Source organism: Aythya fuligula, chromosome 5 (assembly GCF_009819795.1).
Source record: "Aythya fuligula isolate bAytFul2 chromosome 5, bAytFul2.pri, whole genome shotgun sequence".
NCBI lineage: Eukaryota > Metazoa > Chordata > Aves > Anseriformes > Anatidae > Aythya > Aythya fuligula.
In genome coordinates, this window is record NC_045563.1 from 1,769,273 (window position 1) to 1,786,335 (window position 17,063).

Consider the following 17,063-nt stretch of genomic DNA (forward strand, 5'->3'; position numbering starts at 1 on the left):
ACCACTTCCCTGGGCAGCCTGTTCCAGTGCCTCACAACCCTTTCAGTAAAGAAGTTCTTCCTAACATCTAACCTAAAACTCCCCTGGCTCAACTTAAGCCCATTCCCCCTCGTCCTGTCACCAGGCACGTGGGAGAACAGGCCAACCCCCACCTCGCTACAGCCTCCCTTGAGGTACCTAAAAAGAGCGATAAGGTCACCCCTGAGCCTCCTCTTCTCCAGGCTGAACAAACCCAGCTCCCTCAGCCGCTCCTCGTAGGACTTGTTCTCCAGGCCCCTCACCAGCTTCGTTGCCCCTCTCTGCACCCGCTCAAGCACCTCCATGTCCTTCTTGTAGCGAGGGGCCCAAAACTGAACACAGTACTCGAGGTGCGGCCTCACCAGAGCTGAGTACAGGGGGACGATCACCTCCCTAGCCCTGCTGGTCACACCGTTCCTGATACAAGCCAGGATGCCGTTGGCCTTCTTGGCCACCTGAGCACACTGCTGGCTCATATTCAGCCGACTATCCACCATCACTCCCAGGTCCTTCTCTGCCTGGCAGCTCTCCAACCATTCCTCTCCCAACCTGTAGCTCTGCTTGGGGTTATTGCGCCCCAGGTGCAGGACCCGGCACTTGGCCTTGTTGAACTTCATGCAGTTGACAATTGGCATTTACTTCTTAACTGCAAGGGACAACAAGTGCAACGACAGTTCTCCATATGGAAAACAAAAATCTAAAAAAGATAAAGAAATACTTACGTAGGTGTGGATTTACTGGAGCTGGAAGACAGAGAAAAAACAAAATTAGTACAAAGGGGAAATTGTCGTTCATCAACACACATATTATCCTAAATTTCCCACAGATCATTCTTCTCCCCCAGATTATGGGTCCCACACTGAGACAGCCAGCAAAACCAATTCCTTCCTTTTGGAGCACATTTTGTAGCTCAGTGACGAGCTGAAGGCAGTGGCTGCAGTGAGAAAAGCCTCCCTCATCCATGGTGTGTATGCTCCATCACTAGCACCTGCAGCTTGGGGTGCTGTAATTAAGCATCTAAAATAGATTATTAGCACAGGTACTGTAAGGAAGAGGACGGCTGCATAGCAAAACTCCAGGGTGATGCCTTTGTATACGAAACCAGCAAAACCTGCAGAAAGAACAAATTCAGCAGAAGCGAAGGTTCTGCATCAGGCCTTACTCAACATCTGGTTTTATCAGTGTTCATGAATATGTAACACAATGAACTATTCTTCTATTAAATAAAAGTACTATTCCTCAGTTTAAGATGTCTTCAGAACCAGACAGCACTTGCATTCTTCTCAGAAATGACAATTTTCTTTTTAAACAGCAGGAAACGAGCATAGTAAGTTTATGAGAATATGTTTGATCTCATTAGACCAAGAGACACAACTAAGTGAAAGATACGCAAGCCCTCTGCCTCATAAATCCTTTTATACCAGGGAATATATTTTAAGGAAATTTTAGAAGAGAAGGGAACTTGAAGGCCTTTGGTGTCCTCACGGGCTGCCAATCCATGGCCAATTTTCCAACACTGCAAAGAAGCCTTGAGATAATATTGCTGAAAAATATTTTGTCTGTTCTTTTATGGGTCTGTGCAATGCCTCGTGTGACTTGGCAGGACTACTGGGTACTGGGAATCTTTGGGACAGCTGATAAAACTTGCACTTTTGTCTGATAGACCCTCAGCAAAATCAGAACCCTCTGAATTCAAAATTCCTTAATATTTTAGTTCACCTAACAGACAAGGGATGAAACAAGATGAAAGTCAAACCTCAGCTGTGCCTACAGATATTTTAAATATGGGATTGGCTAGCAAAGGTTGGGTCCAGAATAATCTGTACAATGCTAAACTGGAAATCAGGTCTGAAGGAAAAATGAAAATCTCCAGTCCTGTGCTACCCCTTTGCAGAAAGGTAAATTTGAGGACAAGTGACTTAGGAAACAAGAGCCCTTCTTCTGCAAGTTCTCATGCATAGGAGAAACAGCAGGATGCTAAGCCCACAGGTGGAATGTTATTGACAGAAAAAATTAAATTAAATTTTATCTCCAAATCCTGTGTACATCTGGTAATGCCAGATTTCTGTGTAAAGGTTGCTCCATGTCTTGCTGCCATTCCCAGGCTGCATTCAGAGTCACGAACTCTTGGTTTCTGACCCCAGCCGTGGATTCTACTTAGCTCTAGATTCAATCTGAAGTTTTTAAAACAGCTCTAAATTAGCAACTCTGCCATCTTATCTTGCTTCACTAAAACAAATGAACAGTGATTTGTCCCAGTGCAATTTTCTTAAGAAACTTAGTCATTACATTATATTAGATAACCTCATAGCTTTTACGAACAAATTACCTTTCATTCTCCAAGAAACATTCATTTTGTGAGCTTCTTGAGTGATTGAACTTGGAATTAGCTGAAATTGCTGGAAACTACATTTACTGATGCTTGCTTTGTAACTAAACGTACGGGCTTTTATGGAAACTATCATCAGTGTGTAACCTTGAGTCACACTATTCTGATTGTTCACAGCAGAGCAAAAAGGGCTTCTTGCCAAGCTCGCTGCAGTTCAAACTGATTGACAAAAGCAGAAAAACAAATTAAAGCAGTTAGGCTGAACTTGCTTACCTAACATCATAAACTGGAAAACAAAAGAAAACAAAACAAAAAAAACCAGAAAGCCCACTCCTCTCAGTACTACAGTGAGCTGCTCTAAGGCAAGGTGGAATGGCTCTAGGTCTCTGCCACCAGGTAAGACTGTTGTGTGCACATCACACAGACAGCAGCTTAAATTAGCCATAAATTAATGGAGGACTGATGGAGTAAATTCCCAAGGTTGAGTTTGAATTGTCGAGGAAGTCTTTGCACCTCAGAGGGCTATCACTGCTCTGCTCCGCTGGTCCTCACTCGTGCTGGGGGAAGGTTTTACTGATGGAGAAGGTATTATTCAGGAGGATAACAAAGTGTAATAAAGTATTTGAGCTTGGGCAGAGCCAAAATGGGTTATCCCTTAATCTCCCTCACTATTCCCCAGCATTCAGGGAATAAAACCCACTGGAATTTCAGCTCGTTGGATGATTTTACTTTTCAATGATGTGTATACGTGCAGGTGGTGACAGAAAAATGTGGCTGGAACGGTTTCTCTTTAATGCCTGCCCTTCCATTGGGTGTAACTGCATTTATATAAGATAGTTACATTTTCCAGAGATCCTTCCCAACACAGACTCTTGTTCATGTAATTTGTTCAGAGACATTATGCCCCTCCTTTAAAAAAAAACAGCTGCCCACTATACTAACTATGAAAAGCATAAAGCTAGAGGTAAGAAGAAGCATGCTCGATACTCAGCTGCTGCTATCTACCAGTGGACACCGTCTACTTATGGTAATTACAACCAGAACTAAAAGCTTTAATCAAGATCAGGGATCTGTACCTGTAATCACTTGGTCGGCATAGTGGAAAACAATCTTCAGTGTAAACATTGACACTAGGTGGACAAGTCTTTCTTCCTCCCATTAGGGCAACTAACCTAGCATAGTACCTATAAAACAGCCCCATATTTATATCTGTATATACTATAAATCCTTCAATTTATGTATTTGTTTTTTTTTTTTTTTTTTTTCCCCAGGACACCGGGTTCCAGAAATATAAGAATAGCAACAACAATAATAGCTGTAAATATAATAGCAAGAATGATATACCCTTTCCATACAGAATCTGGGAAGTTTCCACATGCATATGAAAATAGGCTGGAAGACAAAGCGGTTGGCAACCACCATCTATCTGCCATTTTCTTGAGGGGCTGATTCCACATACCAATAGTAGCAATGCTGGATTTTTGGCTTTTTTTATAGAAATGAGATTAATGTGCTTGTTTACTACTGGTTAACTTTAAAAATATTAAACCACAAGTGCATATCTGAAACAGCGAGTGCTGAGGTTTGATTGGAGTAGCTGGAGGACTTTATTGCCTGTTTGCATCGAACAGGCTGACACAGATTTATGTAAAGTGATGGAGATTATATTTAAACTGTTACTACAAGACTTATCTGTTCTGTACAGCCTTCAAAACACTCATTAGTGCTACTTAAACTGCCCTGTTTGTATTTACTTGGCAGACTGTGTTCACTAGCAGAGTAACATATGCATCTACTAAAGAATTTGTCAAGTGATGTTTGGCTGTAATTATCAATGTCGCTCCAACTGTGATGATTGTTCTTTTCTCCCGTCCTTCCTGTGTGCGGAGGAGAGAATAATTCATGGCAGGCAAGGAACTTCCCTATGAAACGCTTCCACCATGTATAAGTTTTTGATTAATGGGCTTGGACACCAGGGAGTTTTTCTTTTGTATTTACAGCTCTAGCTTGAGATGGCAAGGTACACTGCAAAGAGCTCATTACTGACGTTTTTCCTACTTTCATAGTACTTTGATAGTCTCCTTATTTCAGACATTCAGATGGCTACCAGCGGTCTAGCACACTGGAAGCTCTTATTTTTATATATTAGCATTTTCCTTGTCAATCTCCAGTTGCAGGTTTTAATTTAAAATATGATGTGCTCTGCATGACTTACACAGGAATTAAAAATGACTTCACAGGTAGGACTAACGTGACTTTTGCTATCAGAAAGTTAGACACCTCAACTAAGAATGTCTCTAAAGTCACTGGAGAGATATGGGCATGTCTAAAGGATGGATGAAATCTGGAGAAATCTCCTCTCTGGTAAGGCAGCAACACAACCAAGACACTAGAAATTTCAAGGTGATTCTTACACACTTTAAGACTAGTCTGAGAAATCATTTCTGGGCAGCACCTACCCATGATTGTCATACTACAAACCACAAACTTAAGCTGTCGAAATAACTCTTAGGCAGTTCATGGCCTATCCATTCTGTGCGTGCAGAAAACTGAAGCTCAAGTATAGAAGGGAATGTATTCACTGAAGGCAAAAGACACTGATACCATTTTTAGAAACTCTAATTATCATGTGTCTGATCTGCTTTTCACACTTGCTGCATTTCTTTAAAATGGGGTGAAGTCCTATTAGCTTACTTAAAGTTTGAAAAATTAAGGAGAAGCATGTTTGCAAAGGGGATCCTTACCAACAGTACAATACAAGCCTACATTTTAAAAATAAGCAAAAAGCTTATATACCACTAAAGGTGGTCAAACACTGGCACAGGTTGCCCAGAAATATTGTGGAGTGTCTGTCCTTGGAGATATTTAAGACAGAACTGGATGTGGTCCTGGGCTGTCCTGGGTTACCTGCTCTGAGGAGGGGGTTGGACGGGTTGATATCCACTGATGCCTCCAATCTCAGCAAGTCAGTGACACTGTGAGATGAGAAACTTACATGTTCAAAAAAAAAAAAGGGATTTCTAAAGCAGCGAGGTGAGAAACATGGTCTGATATAGCTGAAGTCCAGTGTGCTTCTGGAGTATTAATCAAAACTGCACACACATACAAGCTTAAAACTGCATTAAAAATAGGATATGAAGATTCAAATGTTTTTCTCCCTGCTTAAGGTCTCAATTTAAAATAAAAAAAAAAAAAAAAAAAAGAAACTGTAATGGGAGAAACTGTAAAAAATTATCTTCTCCTTTTAACGAACATTCACATGATGTCTTTTATTTTCTGGGTAATGTTTATAATTATTTCTTACATCAATGCTGGCCTGCTGCTGTGCATGCTGCTAGCCCATTAACTGCTTTTCTAAGATTCCAGCATTTCAGATTATAACTATTGGATTTGTACTATAATAATGTATGCGATATCATTATTTTATAGCTGGAACTATAACATCCTTAAAATTAGCTTGGCAATAGCTTGCCGACACTATAATCATTGGATGAATGCTGCGTTAAAATGCATATTTGAAGCACAGAAAGCCTTGGCAATTCTGGAACACCTCTTCAAAGGGAAGTCACTTTAGGTTTACCCTATTGATTAGCATCTGGCGCATGATTTCTTACACTGTGACTTTGTCGACACCAGAGCAATAGCACTGAGCACGGCTCCAGAAGTGTTTCTCCATCTGGGGCACAACGTGATGGCTTCCTCTCTCCGGGCAGCTGGATTTTGCTTTGGTACCCATCAGCACGTTTGAGATGGGATGTTATTCACATCTGTGCTAATGGCGGATTCTAGCAGAAAAAAATCTACTGTAGACAACTTATGCCTTTTATGTGGCATGGGAATGTTCTTTCTGCCAGCCTGGGGCTCAAAATGCTAACGACATAATGTTTCGTTAACAGCTCAAATTCAGTGCCGTTGTGAGATATGGCCAAGACCTCAGTCAACCTCCTGAGACCTGCCAGCGTACAACTGCCACCAAAAAGGAGCAGAAGTGACTGACTGAGCTGAATGTTATTATTATTTTTATTATTATTATTATTATTTACTCCTAGCAGGAGCTGGTCTAATGGCTGGAGTACTGGTCAGTATTTAAGTCACAGGAGAAATTTCAAGGTACACAGGAGAGGACAGTGGTGCAAGCCTACCTATCACAGCCAGCACAGAGACTGGGATTGCTGAAATCCCAAATGTCTGCATGAAGCTTTTGCTCCTGATCACCATCCAGAAGACCTTGGGTCTCCCTCATGTATGTGGGAAGCCCCAAGGAGACCAGCTTCCTTCCACTAAAGCTGGAACATGGACATTCACTTGAGTATAGAGTCCATATGATGAGCAAAGGTCCAATAAGAGTTGCAGCAGATAGATTTAGTAAACAAGTTATTTTAAATCAGTATTTGCTGAGATGAGCTTTGGGAAACACTCTTAGCAAACACTTCACTACAACAGGTAAAACTTAAGATTCATCAATCACCATTGTTAGCAGATCTGGCATTAAGTGAAATGTGCAACTGTGTTATTTAGAATTTGTATTTGAGGTTGTTTAATGTAATTTGTTCCCTTGATACTTGCATCACTGCACTGTGATGTCTTCAACAGAACTACCTTCTCTCTAAGGTATGTCTTGTCCTTCCACTGTAATTTTTACAAATGAGAAACAAAAAAGTAATTCAGTTATTCCTTAAATAATTGCTCTCAGAAAGGTATTTTTAGTTATTTTTAGAGCTCGAGGAATTAATTCCTCATAATGCTGTGAGACTGAATGGAATCACAGAATCATTTAGGTTAGCAAACACCTCTAAAATCATCAAGTCCAACCATTAACCTAACACTGCCAAGTCTACCACTACTACACATTCCTGAGCACCACAGCTACACGTTTTTTAAATACCTCCAGGGATGGTGACTCAACCACTTCCCTGGGCAGCCTGTTCCAATACCTCACAGCCCTTTCAGTGAAGATTTTTTTCCTAATATCCAACTCAAATCTCTCCTGGTGTGACTCATAGCCATTTCCTAAGGATGGAAGGAGTATTATATCTTTCCTGTTAAAGTGGATAAATCCTTCTCATGAAAAACTTCTGCAGGAAAATACAGAAACACCCTTTTCTGCTTGCATCAAGCTAGGAATAGTCTTTTTGTTTTAATCATTCACATTCAAATATAAATTTCTCAAAACATACTGATTCTGACAAAAAAATAGTATTTAGATAATATCAAAACACCAATTTGACACCTTCAGAATAGCGCTTGTTTTGTAGATTTTTTCTTCAAAAACTCATTGCCCTACCAAGTGTTCAGAGCAAAAATAAACTCCTCAATGAGAACAATTTCACGAAGATAACATTAATTTGCTATATTTTTACGTTTATATTATAGAAACTGACATGATTTTGGCAATTTTGGCAAAAACTACTGGACTGACAATTCATACACACCATGCAACACAATGCAGCAGTAGCAGCAGATCAAAGGCACCACTGAAGGCACCACAACACATTTCCTCGTACACAAAGACCTTCTTACCACTATACTTGATGACCCGGATGGTTGAGTCCCCCTCCCCAAATCTGGTGATGGGCGTTAGTCGGACTTCATATGCCTCTGGCTTGATCAGCTCCGTGAGGTTGTAGGTAATTAATTCTCCCTTCTGAATGTTTCCATTCACTGTAATTTCCTGCTCCCACCAACGCTGTTGTCCAGCCTAAAGTCAAAAGAAGGATGGAAATGTCAGAGCTGTATGGATAGATGCTGTTTTCACTGTTGGGAAACCCCAGAGCCCAGAGCTGCCCATGTGCTGCTGGCCTCACTCCATCAGTGCCCATCGCCTCCCCTGCAAGGCAGCGAGGCTCCACGGCTGTCATTTGGGGGGAATTTGGAGCTAATCAAAGCACGGCGGAGGACTGGAAGGCAGTTTGATTTCCAAGCACTTACCACTTTTGGTGAGTGAGAAAGGAATAGGCTAGTGCACAATTATCAGCAATCCTTGTGGTCTCAAAGATGGATGGATTGAGAGAACAATGAAAGTCAATAGCAGCAAACAAGAGGCTGTTTTATTAAACTAACAAACAAACAGAAAACGAAAACAAAAAACCCCAAAGCATAGATTTCTGTGCTTTATAGACTGCAGTGCTTTCAGCACCAAAATCTATAGTTTCTTTTATTTATATACCTTTACCAAGCTATGAAAAAAAATACCTAATTAAGAAGGCACCACAAGAAGAGTACCACATTGTCTCTGCATTGTGTTGACTGCTTCACAGACAGGTAGAAATTACGCACATTTTGGGCAGCAGAGTGACTTGACATTTCAATATTACTTGCAGGTACTCAGGCTTATTACAGACACTATCTCCAGGAAACAAAGGAAAAATCATTAAATATTTACCACACAATCCAAGACAACTGTACAGGTGCAGTTCAGCTAAAATGAGAAGTTCACTGAGCACACTGTGTCTGTAGTGCATAGAAATTCTTAGTTATCCCATGTTCATCAGTGCAGAGCTTCATGATTATTAAAAATGGAAAAAATTTTATTCTAAAACTTTAATTTGCAGATGCAATAAAATTGTACATTGAAATCACTGAAACCTAGTACTAAATCTACCATATTTCGTCCAAATAAATGATATTTGCAGCAACACTAGGAGACTTCAAGCTTTAAATTTATAGCAGCTGGAAAGAGATGTCAATTCTTGGATCATTAAACCATGTCACACACGTACAATTATTGCCCATTAAATAAAACCCAAACTGTGAAGCAAAAAATAAAAACAATCCTTGAGAAAGTTGGGTTTGTGGAACTTTGTCCTCAGTTTGGTACCACTGAAGTCAATGTGTGTTTTATTGTGATTTGAGCGTTTGCAGGGATGGGTTAAACTGATGCTGAGCACATCTGTGACATTATTTCTGCTCCTGCACATGCCGTATGCCGTGCTACAGGCTCAGGTGGCTCCTTAGGGCTGGCCCTGCAGGGCTTAAGCCATGCATATGAGAAAAAATCTCAGATGAGGTTAAAAATGCAAAAACAAGTTTCCGTGAGGAAAAGTTCATATGTTTAATACAAACTCTGTGTGTGCACAGGGCGGCAGTCTGCCTTTGACACCCAGCACCCGGACCAGAAAGCTTTTGGATGAGCACATGGGGCAGGAGGCGCCAGGCAGGCCAAGGGCTGTGGGCTGCCCAAGCAGCACCACCCCTCTGTCTCCCCAGCTAGCATCACCTCTCCCCTGTTGAAAGCATTAAAAGAACCCCCTTGGAAAGACACGATATTGATAAAACATCCACCACAACTTTGTACATAGCCTGGAACGCTGGAGCCTTCCTTTCCTAGGGCCACTACACTACAAGGACGTATTAAAGATAATATACTGCAGATATGTGTGTTTATATTATATCTTTATAAGATCTCATGAAACACTCAGATTTGACAGATTCTGTCAGATGTCAGATCTTTGATAACTCTTCATACATAAGGACTGACCAACAAAAAACGAACCCCATGGTGCGCACAGTTGAACAGAAATTCATCTTTTTCTCCTTGTTTCTTCGTTGGCTGCCTGTGAATGAGGACATGCCGTGGGTACCAGCTAGACTTTGCAGTGTGTCATTCTGACACCCTACAGCCCACAAAGCCAGCACTGGCAGGCATGGAGCCTCACGCCACTCAGATACCTTCCCGCTGTCCTCTGCCGATGAGCAGCCCTTGTTACACCCCACACCCACCTTCCCAGCCCACAAAAACCCCCCAGGAACCACCAAAACCCGAGTGCTCCAGGAGAGCGGTGCCAAATTTATGCACGGAGAATGGAAAGGTGCGTGAAGGGGCCAGGCCACTGCTGTGCTCCTTGGCCACACCAGGCACAGCAGCCCCTGAGTTGTGACCAGCACTACGTGCTCCCAGCACAGACTGAATGAAACACTGCAGAAATGAAAGAAAAGGGTGTCCGGACCTTTCCAGCAGCGGGACTGATGCATAATGCACCGCGCAGCTCCCCGGGCTGCCAGGGAGCCTCCCAGCAATCGATAAGCCTTGTCTCGAGGAGACTGCTGTCCTTGAGAGCAGGGCGAGGGGTGTGCTGCCGAGAAGACAATAAGGATACTTATGGTAAGATTGAGACTGTGTTTTTAAAGCAGTGCATTGGGGATTTGCCCATATGAACCTTCTCACTTGCCCCACACGGATGGATGCTCGCCACGTCTTGTGTAGTTGAACTGGGAAGTGCTCTTGAATAGAAGCTGCTGCTCGACATGGAGACACTGAAAGCCTTTGGCCAGAGCCCATCCCAGCTGTTTGGGAATGTCTGTAAATCTGCCATATTATCTAGTGAGTCAGACTTATTTTATATTTTAAATGTGCAACAGTTTATGTTTCTATATTTTTAAAAACATTATTTATATTTTCCAAACTCTGCAAGATTTTTTAACAATTTACCATGTCAGCTGTGAGCTGCATACCACTACATGTTATTTCATGATTGTACCTGTCTCTTTCATGAAAACTGAAAATCAAAGGAACATAGAACTCTACAGAACATTGCTTAGTTTCAACATTAAAAATAAAAGAACAACAACAACAAAAACAATAAAACAACAAAAAAATCATTTTTTGGAGCAGACATCATCAGTGTTTTGTGCTGCATGCTTCATGCCAACAGGGTGGCTGCCAGTGACATGTGTGAATGCTGTGCTAACAATGCTGTGCCACGGGTTGTGTGAGCTACCACGGATGCTCTGGCAGCTGTTTGAAGTCAGCTAGCTGTTGCTTTGAGGTATTCCTGACTCCTTACAGAGGTCTACTGTAAAAAACACTCCCTATTACACGTAGCCTTTGGATATGGGGATACTGAAACACACACTTCAGCAAATATTTTTAATAATTAATAACACATTTTTAAAGTTTCCTGTTACTAAAGCTAGACTTTAATTTCTATCAAATTCAGTTGCTGCTTTGGATTATCACCCTTCTCTACAACTATCCACAGAAGCAAATAAAGCAACTCTATTACTTTATTCATTCTGAAAGGAAAACAGTTTGATTTTTCATTTCAGTACCAGGCATCCTAAGCCGTACTGGATATTGGTATTTCTCCATAGGAAGCAACACATCTTTTTGCCTTGCAATCAGCACCGACTCTGTTCTAATTCTAGTTTTTACCATGGAAACCACAAAAAAAAATAAAAAATACTCCATAAACATCTCAAAATTGTCACTAGGTTTGACACAAAACATCCCCTTGCCTGATTTTTCAGCTCAGCTGCTGAACAAATGAATAAAGAAAGCCCGTACCCACACAGCTCCCATGACGTTCAGCTCAACCCTGAGCAGAACAAGGCCAGCGGGGTGCTGAGGGTGAAGGGGCTGCCCGGGGCCATCCCTTCTGGGGCTGGGGACACCGGTTCCAGCCCCTGCAGCAGGCTGGGAGCTGCGTAGAGCTGCTCAGCAGCCCCAAACACCAGGCAGGGTCCCCCAGACTCCATGGGATCCTCATCCCAAATCACAGCAGTGGTGCCCTGGGCTGGCACAACAGTTCTGGAGCTCTGTATGATACTGAGGCACCAATACCAAAACAGTCCAGACCCTCTGAAAATAAGACGCAGATCCCTCCATGGAAGTTCAAGCTCCTTGCATGGATCTGGGGCAGCTCTGCAAAGCCAGACCCCTGGAGCAGCACCCAAGCTCCTGTCCGCTCAGCGTTTGGCCATCCAGCACCAAAACCAACCTGGCCCTCTGCCTCCAGAGCTCTGGGCATCTCCTGCAGCTCCCCTGAAGGGGCAGGAGCCACCTGGGCATCACCCACCTCATTGGAACCCTCTACCCAACACCACTGATGGAGCAAAGACGCTGGAGTGGGGTGTGCAGCCTCTCTCCAATGTCCAGGCTGTGCCTTTTTATATTAAAAAATGAAGATTAATATTTCAAAGACAGAATACAGAACTAAACATCCCTGTTAAACTCCTTCCTGGATGTCAACTTGTGTGTCTGGAGCTCTGAAGTTAGGAAGAATCGGGGTTCACTGAAAAGGAATTTTTGAAGGAGAGAAATTATTATATCCTAACAAAGATAAGGATGCAATAAGCATTTGGAAATTGGCTTTGACCAAACTGAAAGAACAGTTTCCCGACGGCTTGTAAATGCTTGTAAAAGACCTGAGGAAAAAACACTTTAGCTCCAAGAGCATTTATTAGCATTTTCATGCGTCTAACCTGTAATTAAATTAGCAGAGCACACCTACATTCAGTCCATCCAGAGCATGGAAGGCTTCACAGGGACTCTTCATTTATCTTGGTTACCTTAGAATATTTAGAAATCTTTGTTCCCTAAAGCTAACAGAAAAGTGAAATGAATTTCCCTGACATCAGAGAAAGGGTGTAAAAGTGTGGCAACGTTTTATTGCAACAGGCTGAAACCGTCTCCTGTCTGCTGTCAATAAAAGGGTATTTATTCCTTGTTTCCTATTGAGAAACCAGCCAACACTATATTCTCTAAAAGACGTGAACATATAGATTTCCTGAGAAATTAATCCTATGGGATGATTAAATATTGATTGTCTATATGCACAGTTATGTTTATAAAAAATAAACACATCTGTAGTCCATTGTACTTGGCCTATTGATTTCATCCATAAATTTCTTTATTGACTCAAAAAGTCAGACAAGCATCTCTTTAATTAACGACAACCGAATGCAATGTGTATTAATCTACTGCATACTCTGATAAAAAAGCTCTTGCAGTCCTTAAAGTCATTTTTTTACAATTTATAATAACGTTGACAATTGATTTTTCTTGAAAAAAAAAAAAAAAAAAAAGGAGTTTTCTTTAGCAGTCACATATATAAAAGAGCAATGGGAAATACGTGGTTGATGGGCAGATACTGCTACCCATCTGCACGCTGGAGAGGAACACTTCCATGCAGTGTCTGCCTCATCTGCTGCAGACATCCAGTGGTTACTCTTCTTTAACACGTCTGCCCAGCAATGTAATCAGAGCTATCTCATTTTCAACACAAACCTTATCAGATAGGTGGCAACTGTGTCAGCTTCATTTCAAAGGGTACTTACAGCCCTGAAATGACTCACGGTGACAAATACCTGTAATTCAGGCAAAAATAACAAGGCCAGCTGCAATGCATGCTCTGCCACACTTATCATCACTTGATTTTCCACTGCGCATCATGTAATATTGCTATTGATGACATCTCTCTTCTTTTCTAATATTTTCACGTGTGATCACTGGAACTGTCAAAACCCCACAAATGCTTCTGTGCTGAGCCTGTACCCACTCTCCTGCAAGCACGGACACCAGCCACTGCCACAGCAAGGGGGTCCAAGAGGCCAGCACCGTTTGGTTTGCCTGCCTGGGCCAGGGACGTGCCGAGCCCATTAGCTAACAGTAATGACCTGGGCTTGTGACTGGCCTTCTTTACATTACCTTAAATTACCATTCTGTATGCCTCCTGCCATTCATTTTATTTATTTTACCTTGAATTACCATTCTGTATTTTGCCTGCCATTCATTTGATTTATTTTGTGTTTGCATCTTTGTGTAATTGGTTTTATTTGGTACAGGGAAAATCATCAAAACAAACAAACCAACAAAAACCCTCATTTCCTCTTTTTTTTTTTTTTTTTTTTTTTTTTTTTTTTTTTTTTAAGGAACTAAATGTCCCTGAGTTGTTATTAATTAGGAACTTGGAGTCCAAAGACGCAGTGTGTTTTTCACGGACTACAAAATTGATGGATGCATGGTTCAGATGCCAGAAACAGCTGTCCATGATCCAAAACTATGGCTTGATATTTGCAAGATAAACAAATGGGAACAATTTAAGGAGTTCTGGAAGCTACAGGATCCAACAATTAAGCTATCTTTAATTATGCATCACAGCTGAAGCTTTAAAGACAGGATAACCCAGGAAATAGGAGAGGTCATTTTTGTCGGAGTAAAATCAAAATACAGCATGAATGCCTATTAAAAACTTGCTAATTACACTGCCTTCTGTTTTAATATTATTATTTTTATTTTTTTTATATACAAATGAATGATGATAAAAACATCCTTTAAAGTCTAAATTAGGCCACTTTGGTCCCCTTGCTAACTAAACTGCAATTTAGGGTATTCAGAGCTAGAAGGTCTTCCTCAGTGTTTCCTTACTTTTAATAACCTTACATGCAGGGACAAGCTGTATTCGTTAGGTGCAACTTTCTTTGATCGGAAAGGCAATAAAAATGTACCTGTATTCACTTTCTCCTTTATGGCAGATCGGCTCCATAACAGTGCATGTATGGGTACAAGAACTGGGCTATGGCATGGACAGAAAAAATTATGCTCCATTTTGCAGCCAGTGCCTGTGCAGCTTTCATCAGAAACCCTTCTGCGAGCACATAATACAGATTTGAATATGTCTGAACCTGCATGCTGCTGAATGAAAATAGAAGTTAAAAATACAATAAAGCCAAATCGTGACCAAAGGAGACGTGCAAGTGACCTGCTCGGGGCAGTCTGAAGAGACTTGCTCATTATCAACCCACTGGGACTGCAGTCTTCCGCAGACTAAAAATAAAGAAAAGTAGGAAGCTTAATTTTTTTGTATAACAAGCTTGAACGAGTTAGTCTCAGGCATATAGGTACAGGCTAACTTTTTACATCTTGTTTAAAGTGGAGTGGTTGGTTTTCTAGGTCACTTGGGCTGCAGCAGTGTGGGGATGGTGGCTATCACCCACAGAGAAGTGCATCAACCACCGAAATCGGAGCCACGGGAACTTCACTTCTTCTCCAGGGAAGTCTCACGCATTTTACTTGTTTTCATCCTGCTGGTAGCAAATATCAGAGATTTGGAAGCACTCGCTTATCGCTGCTTGAATGTTTGTGCAGCTTGGGATACACTAACAGGTCTCATTTATAAAAATCTGCCTGGACCTGTCTTCAGTGAAAGGCCAGTCACGGAAACGAAGCACCTCCACGTGGTGCCTCGATGGCACCAGAACTGCTCAGAGCAGCTGCACCCTGCCAGCAGAGAGCTGCAGCCAAGGCCACCACTGCCACCCACTTAGGAGCGGCTTTAGAAGAGCACAACAATATTTGCAGCCAGGCAAACCCAGGCAAAAAAAATATTTAAACTCAGGTGAAGTGAAACATTTGCTGAGTGAAGTGAGAGCTTTAAGTTAAGGTCCAAAAGTTCACTGTGCACAATGTGGGTTTGATCCAGGCAGATGTTACTCTCTGTTATATAGAAGCTGAGTGGCCTTTGGGACCATTTTGGTACGCAATTTGAAAACATATAGGAAAACATCAAGGAAATTCAACATGTAGGATTTTGTGGCCTTTTAGCACAAAATCCTGATTTTTTCTGTGCTCCTAACACAGCACATGCTGTGCTCTATGTTTGCTAATTTATTTCACGACCTTCAGATTCTCCCTGTTACCGAACTGCGCTTCATGACTGCAGGTTTAATGGAAGCAACTACTGGAGTGTTGGCCAACTCCAAAGTCTGACCATGAAGGATGCTTTGAAATACAAAAACTTGGAAGAATCTGAGTCGCCATTTCCAAAGCCAAATCCAAAGCTGAAATACATTAATGTCAGAATATTCTCCAGAGAGCTATTAATGAGATGGAAAAATGTTCCTTATGCGCAGACAACATCTTGGCAGACCTCGGCACCTTCAGAAGCCAGCGAAGGGTGACCAAAGCTATGCAGTCACCACGAGGAAAGACACACAAGGTTGTCCCCATCCTCCAACTGGAGGGCTGGGCAGGATAGTTATAAACAATGCTGTGTGATTTGTGATTCTTTATGAACCTGTGTGTGCAACACTGACTCTGAGCAATGGAAACTCCCTATAGTTTACACTGCTTTTTCGACACCTGCTACATGCAGAAGGATTTATAGTCTTTTGAGTTGCACAGAAGCAAAATAGCTACTCTGATAGTGTCACACATTTCAGTTTTACTATTCTTTAGTCTGAATACATCCTCACTCCATGACTTAAACCAAACAAGCAACTACCAGTCTTCATTAATAACAAAGTGTATGCATCAGCTAACCCTACGCACAGTGCCAACAGGGTCAGAGCTTGGATACCCAGAGCTTACCCAGAGGTTGAATAAAAACATGAGCACCACTAACAAGACAAATATAAAAAACATTTTCAAATGAACAACTTTTCTTCTGGTGGATCTTAGTGACAAAAATGCACTTGGAATTGTAATGTCCAGCCGTGGTCTCCCCAAAGCACAATGAGTATCTTCACCCCTACCCTCGCTAACCCTTTTAGGTATAACCATGCCAAAGCTTGGGTTGTACCACTGAGGGTGGATTTTGTCTGCTGGCAGAGCAGATCCTGGTCTGCAGTGTCCCAGGGGACAGAATTCTTCAATGCACAGGGGCAGGAAGATGGAGCCGAGTGTCCACTCACTGCAACAAAGACGGGTTTACGGCTAAATGCAGAACTGCCCTGCTGCCTTTGCCAGAAGCAGAGTTTAAGTAATTCCTTCCTTCCTCAGCAGAATAAATCGAGGCTCATCCTCACTTCTCACAGTGCAGTGTCCCGGGGCTCTGCAGCCCCCACGCACTGGGTGAGGGACCCTCTGGAGGTGCCAGTAAATCCACTGCATGCCTTGTGCAAGGGGTGTACACTGCAAGTCCTTCAAGTAAAGGCACAATTTCAGAGTTTAATGGAAAGTGTTGAAGCACCTGCTGACTGAAAGCAGGCCGCATTATTT

General features: G+C 42.0%; 1 protein-coding gene across 1 annotated transcript in view; it reads right to left on the bottom strand.

Moving 5' to 3' along the window:
- The window catches only part of MDGA2 (MAM domain containing glycosylphosphatidylinositol anchor 2), a 340,235-nt gene that overhangs the window by 20,733 nt on the left and 302,439 nt on the right, over nt 1–17,063 (bottom strand). Inside the window, exons 11-12 of the mRNA XM_032187749.1 lie at nt 7,868–8,045; nt 741–761 (exon numbers count right to left, since the gene is read on the bottom strand). Coding sequence (XP_032043640.1) covers nt 741–761; nt 7,868–8,045 — 199 coding nt within the window. The remainder of the gene's footprint in view (nt 1–740; nt 762–7,867; nt 8,046–17,063) is intronic.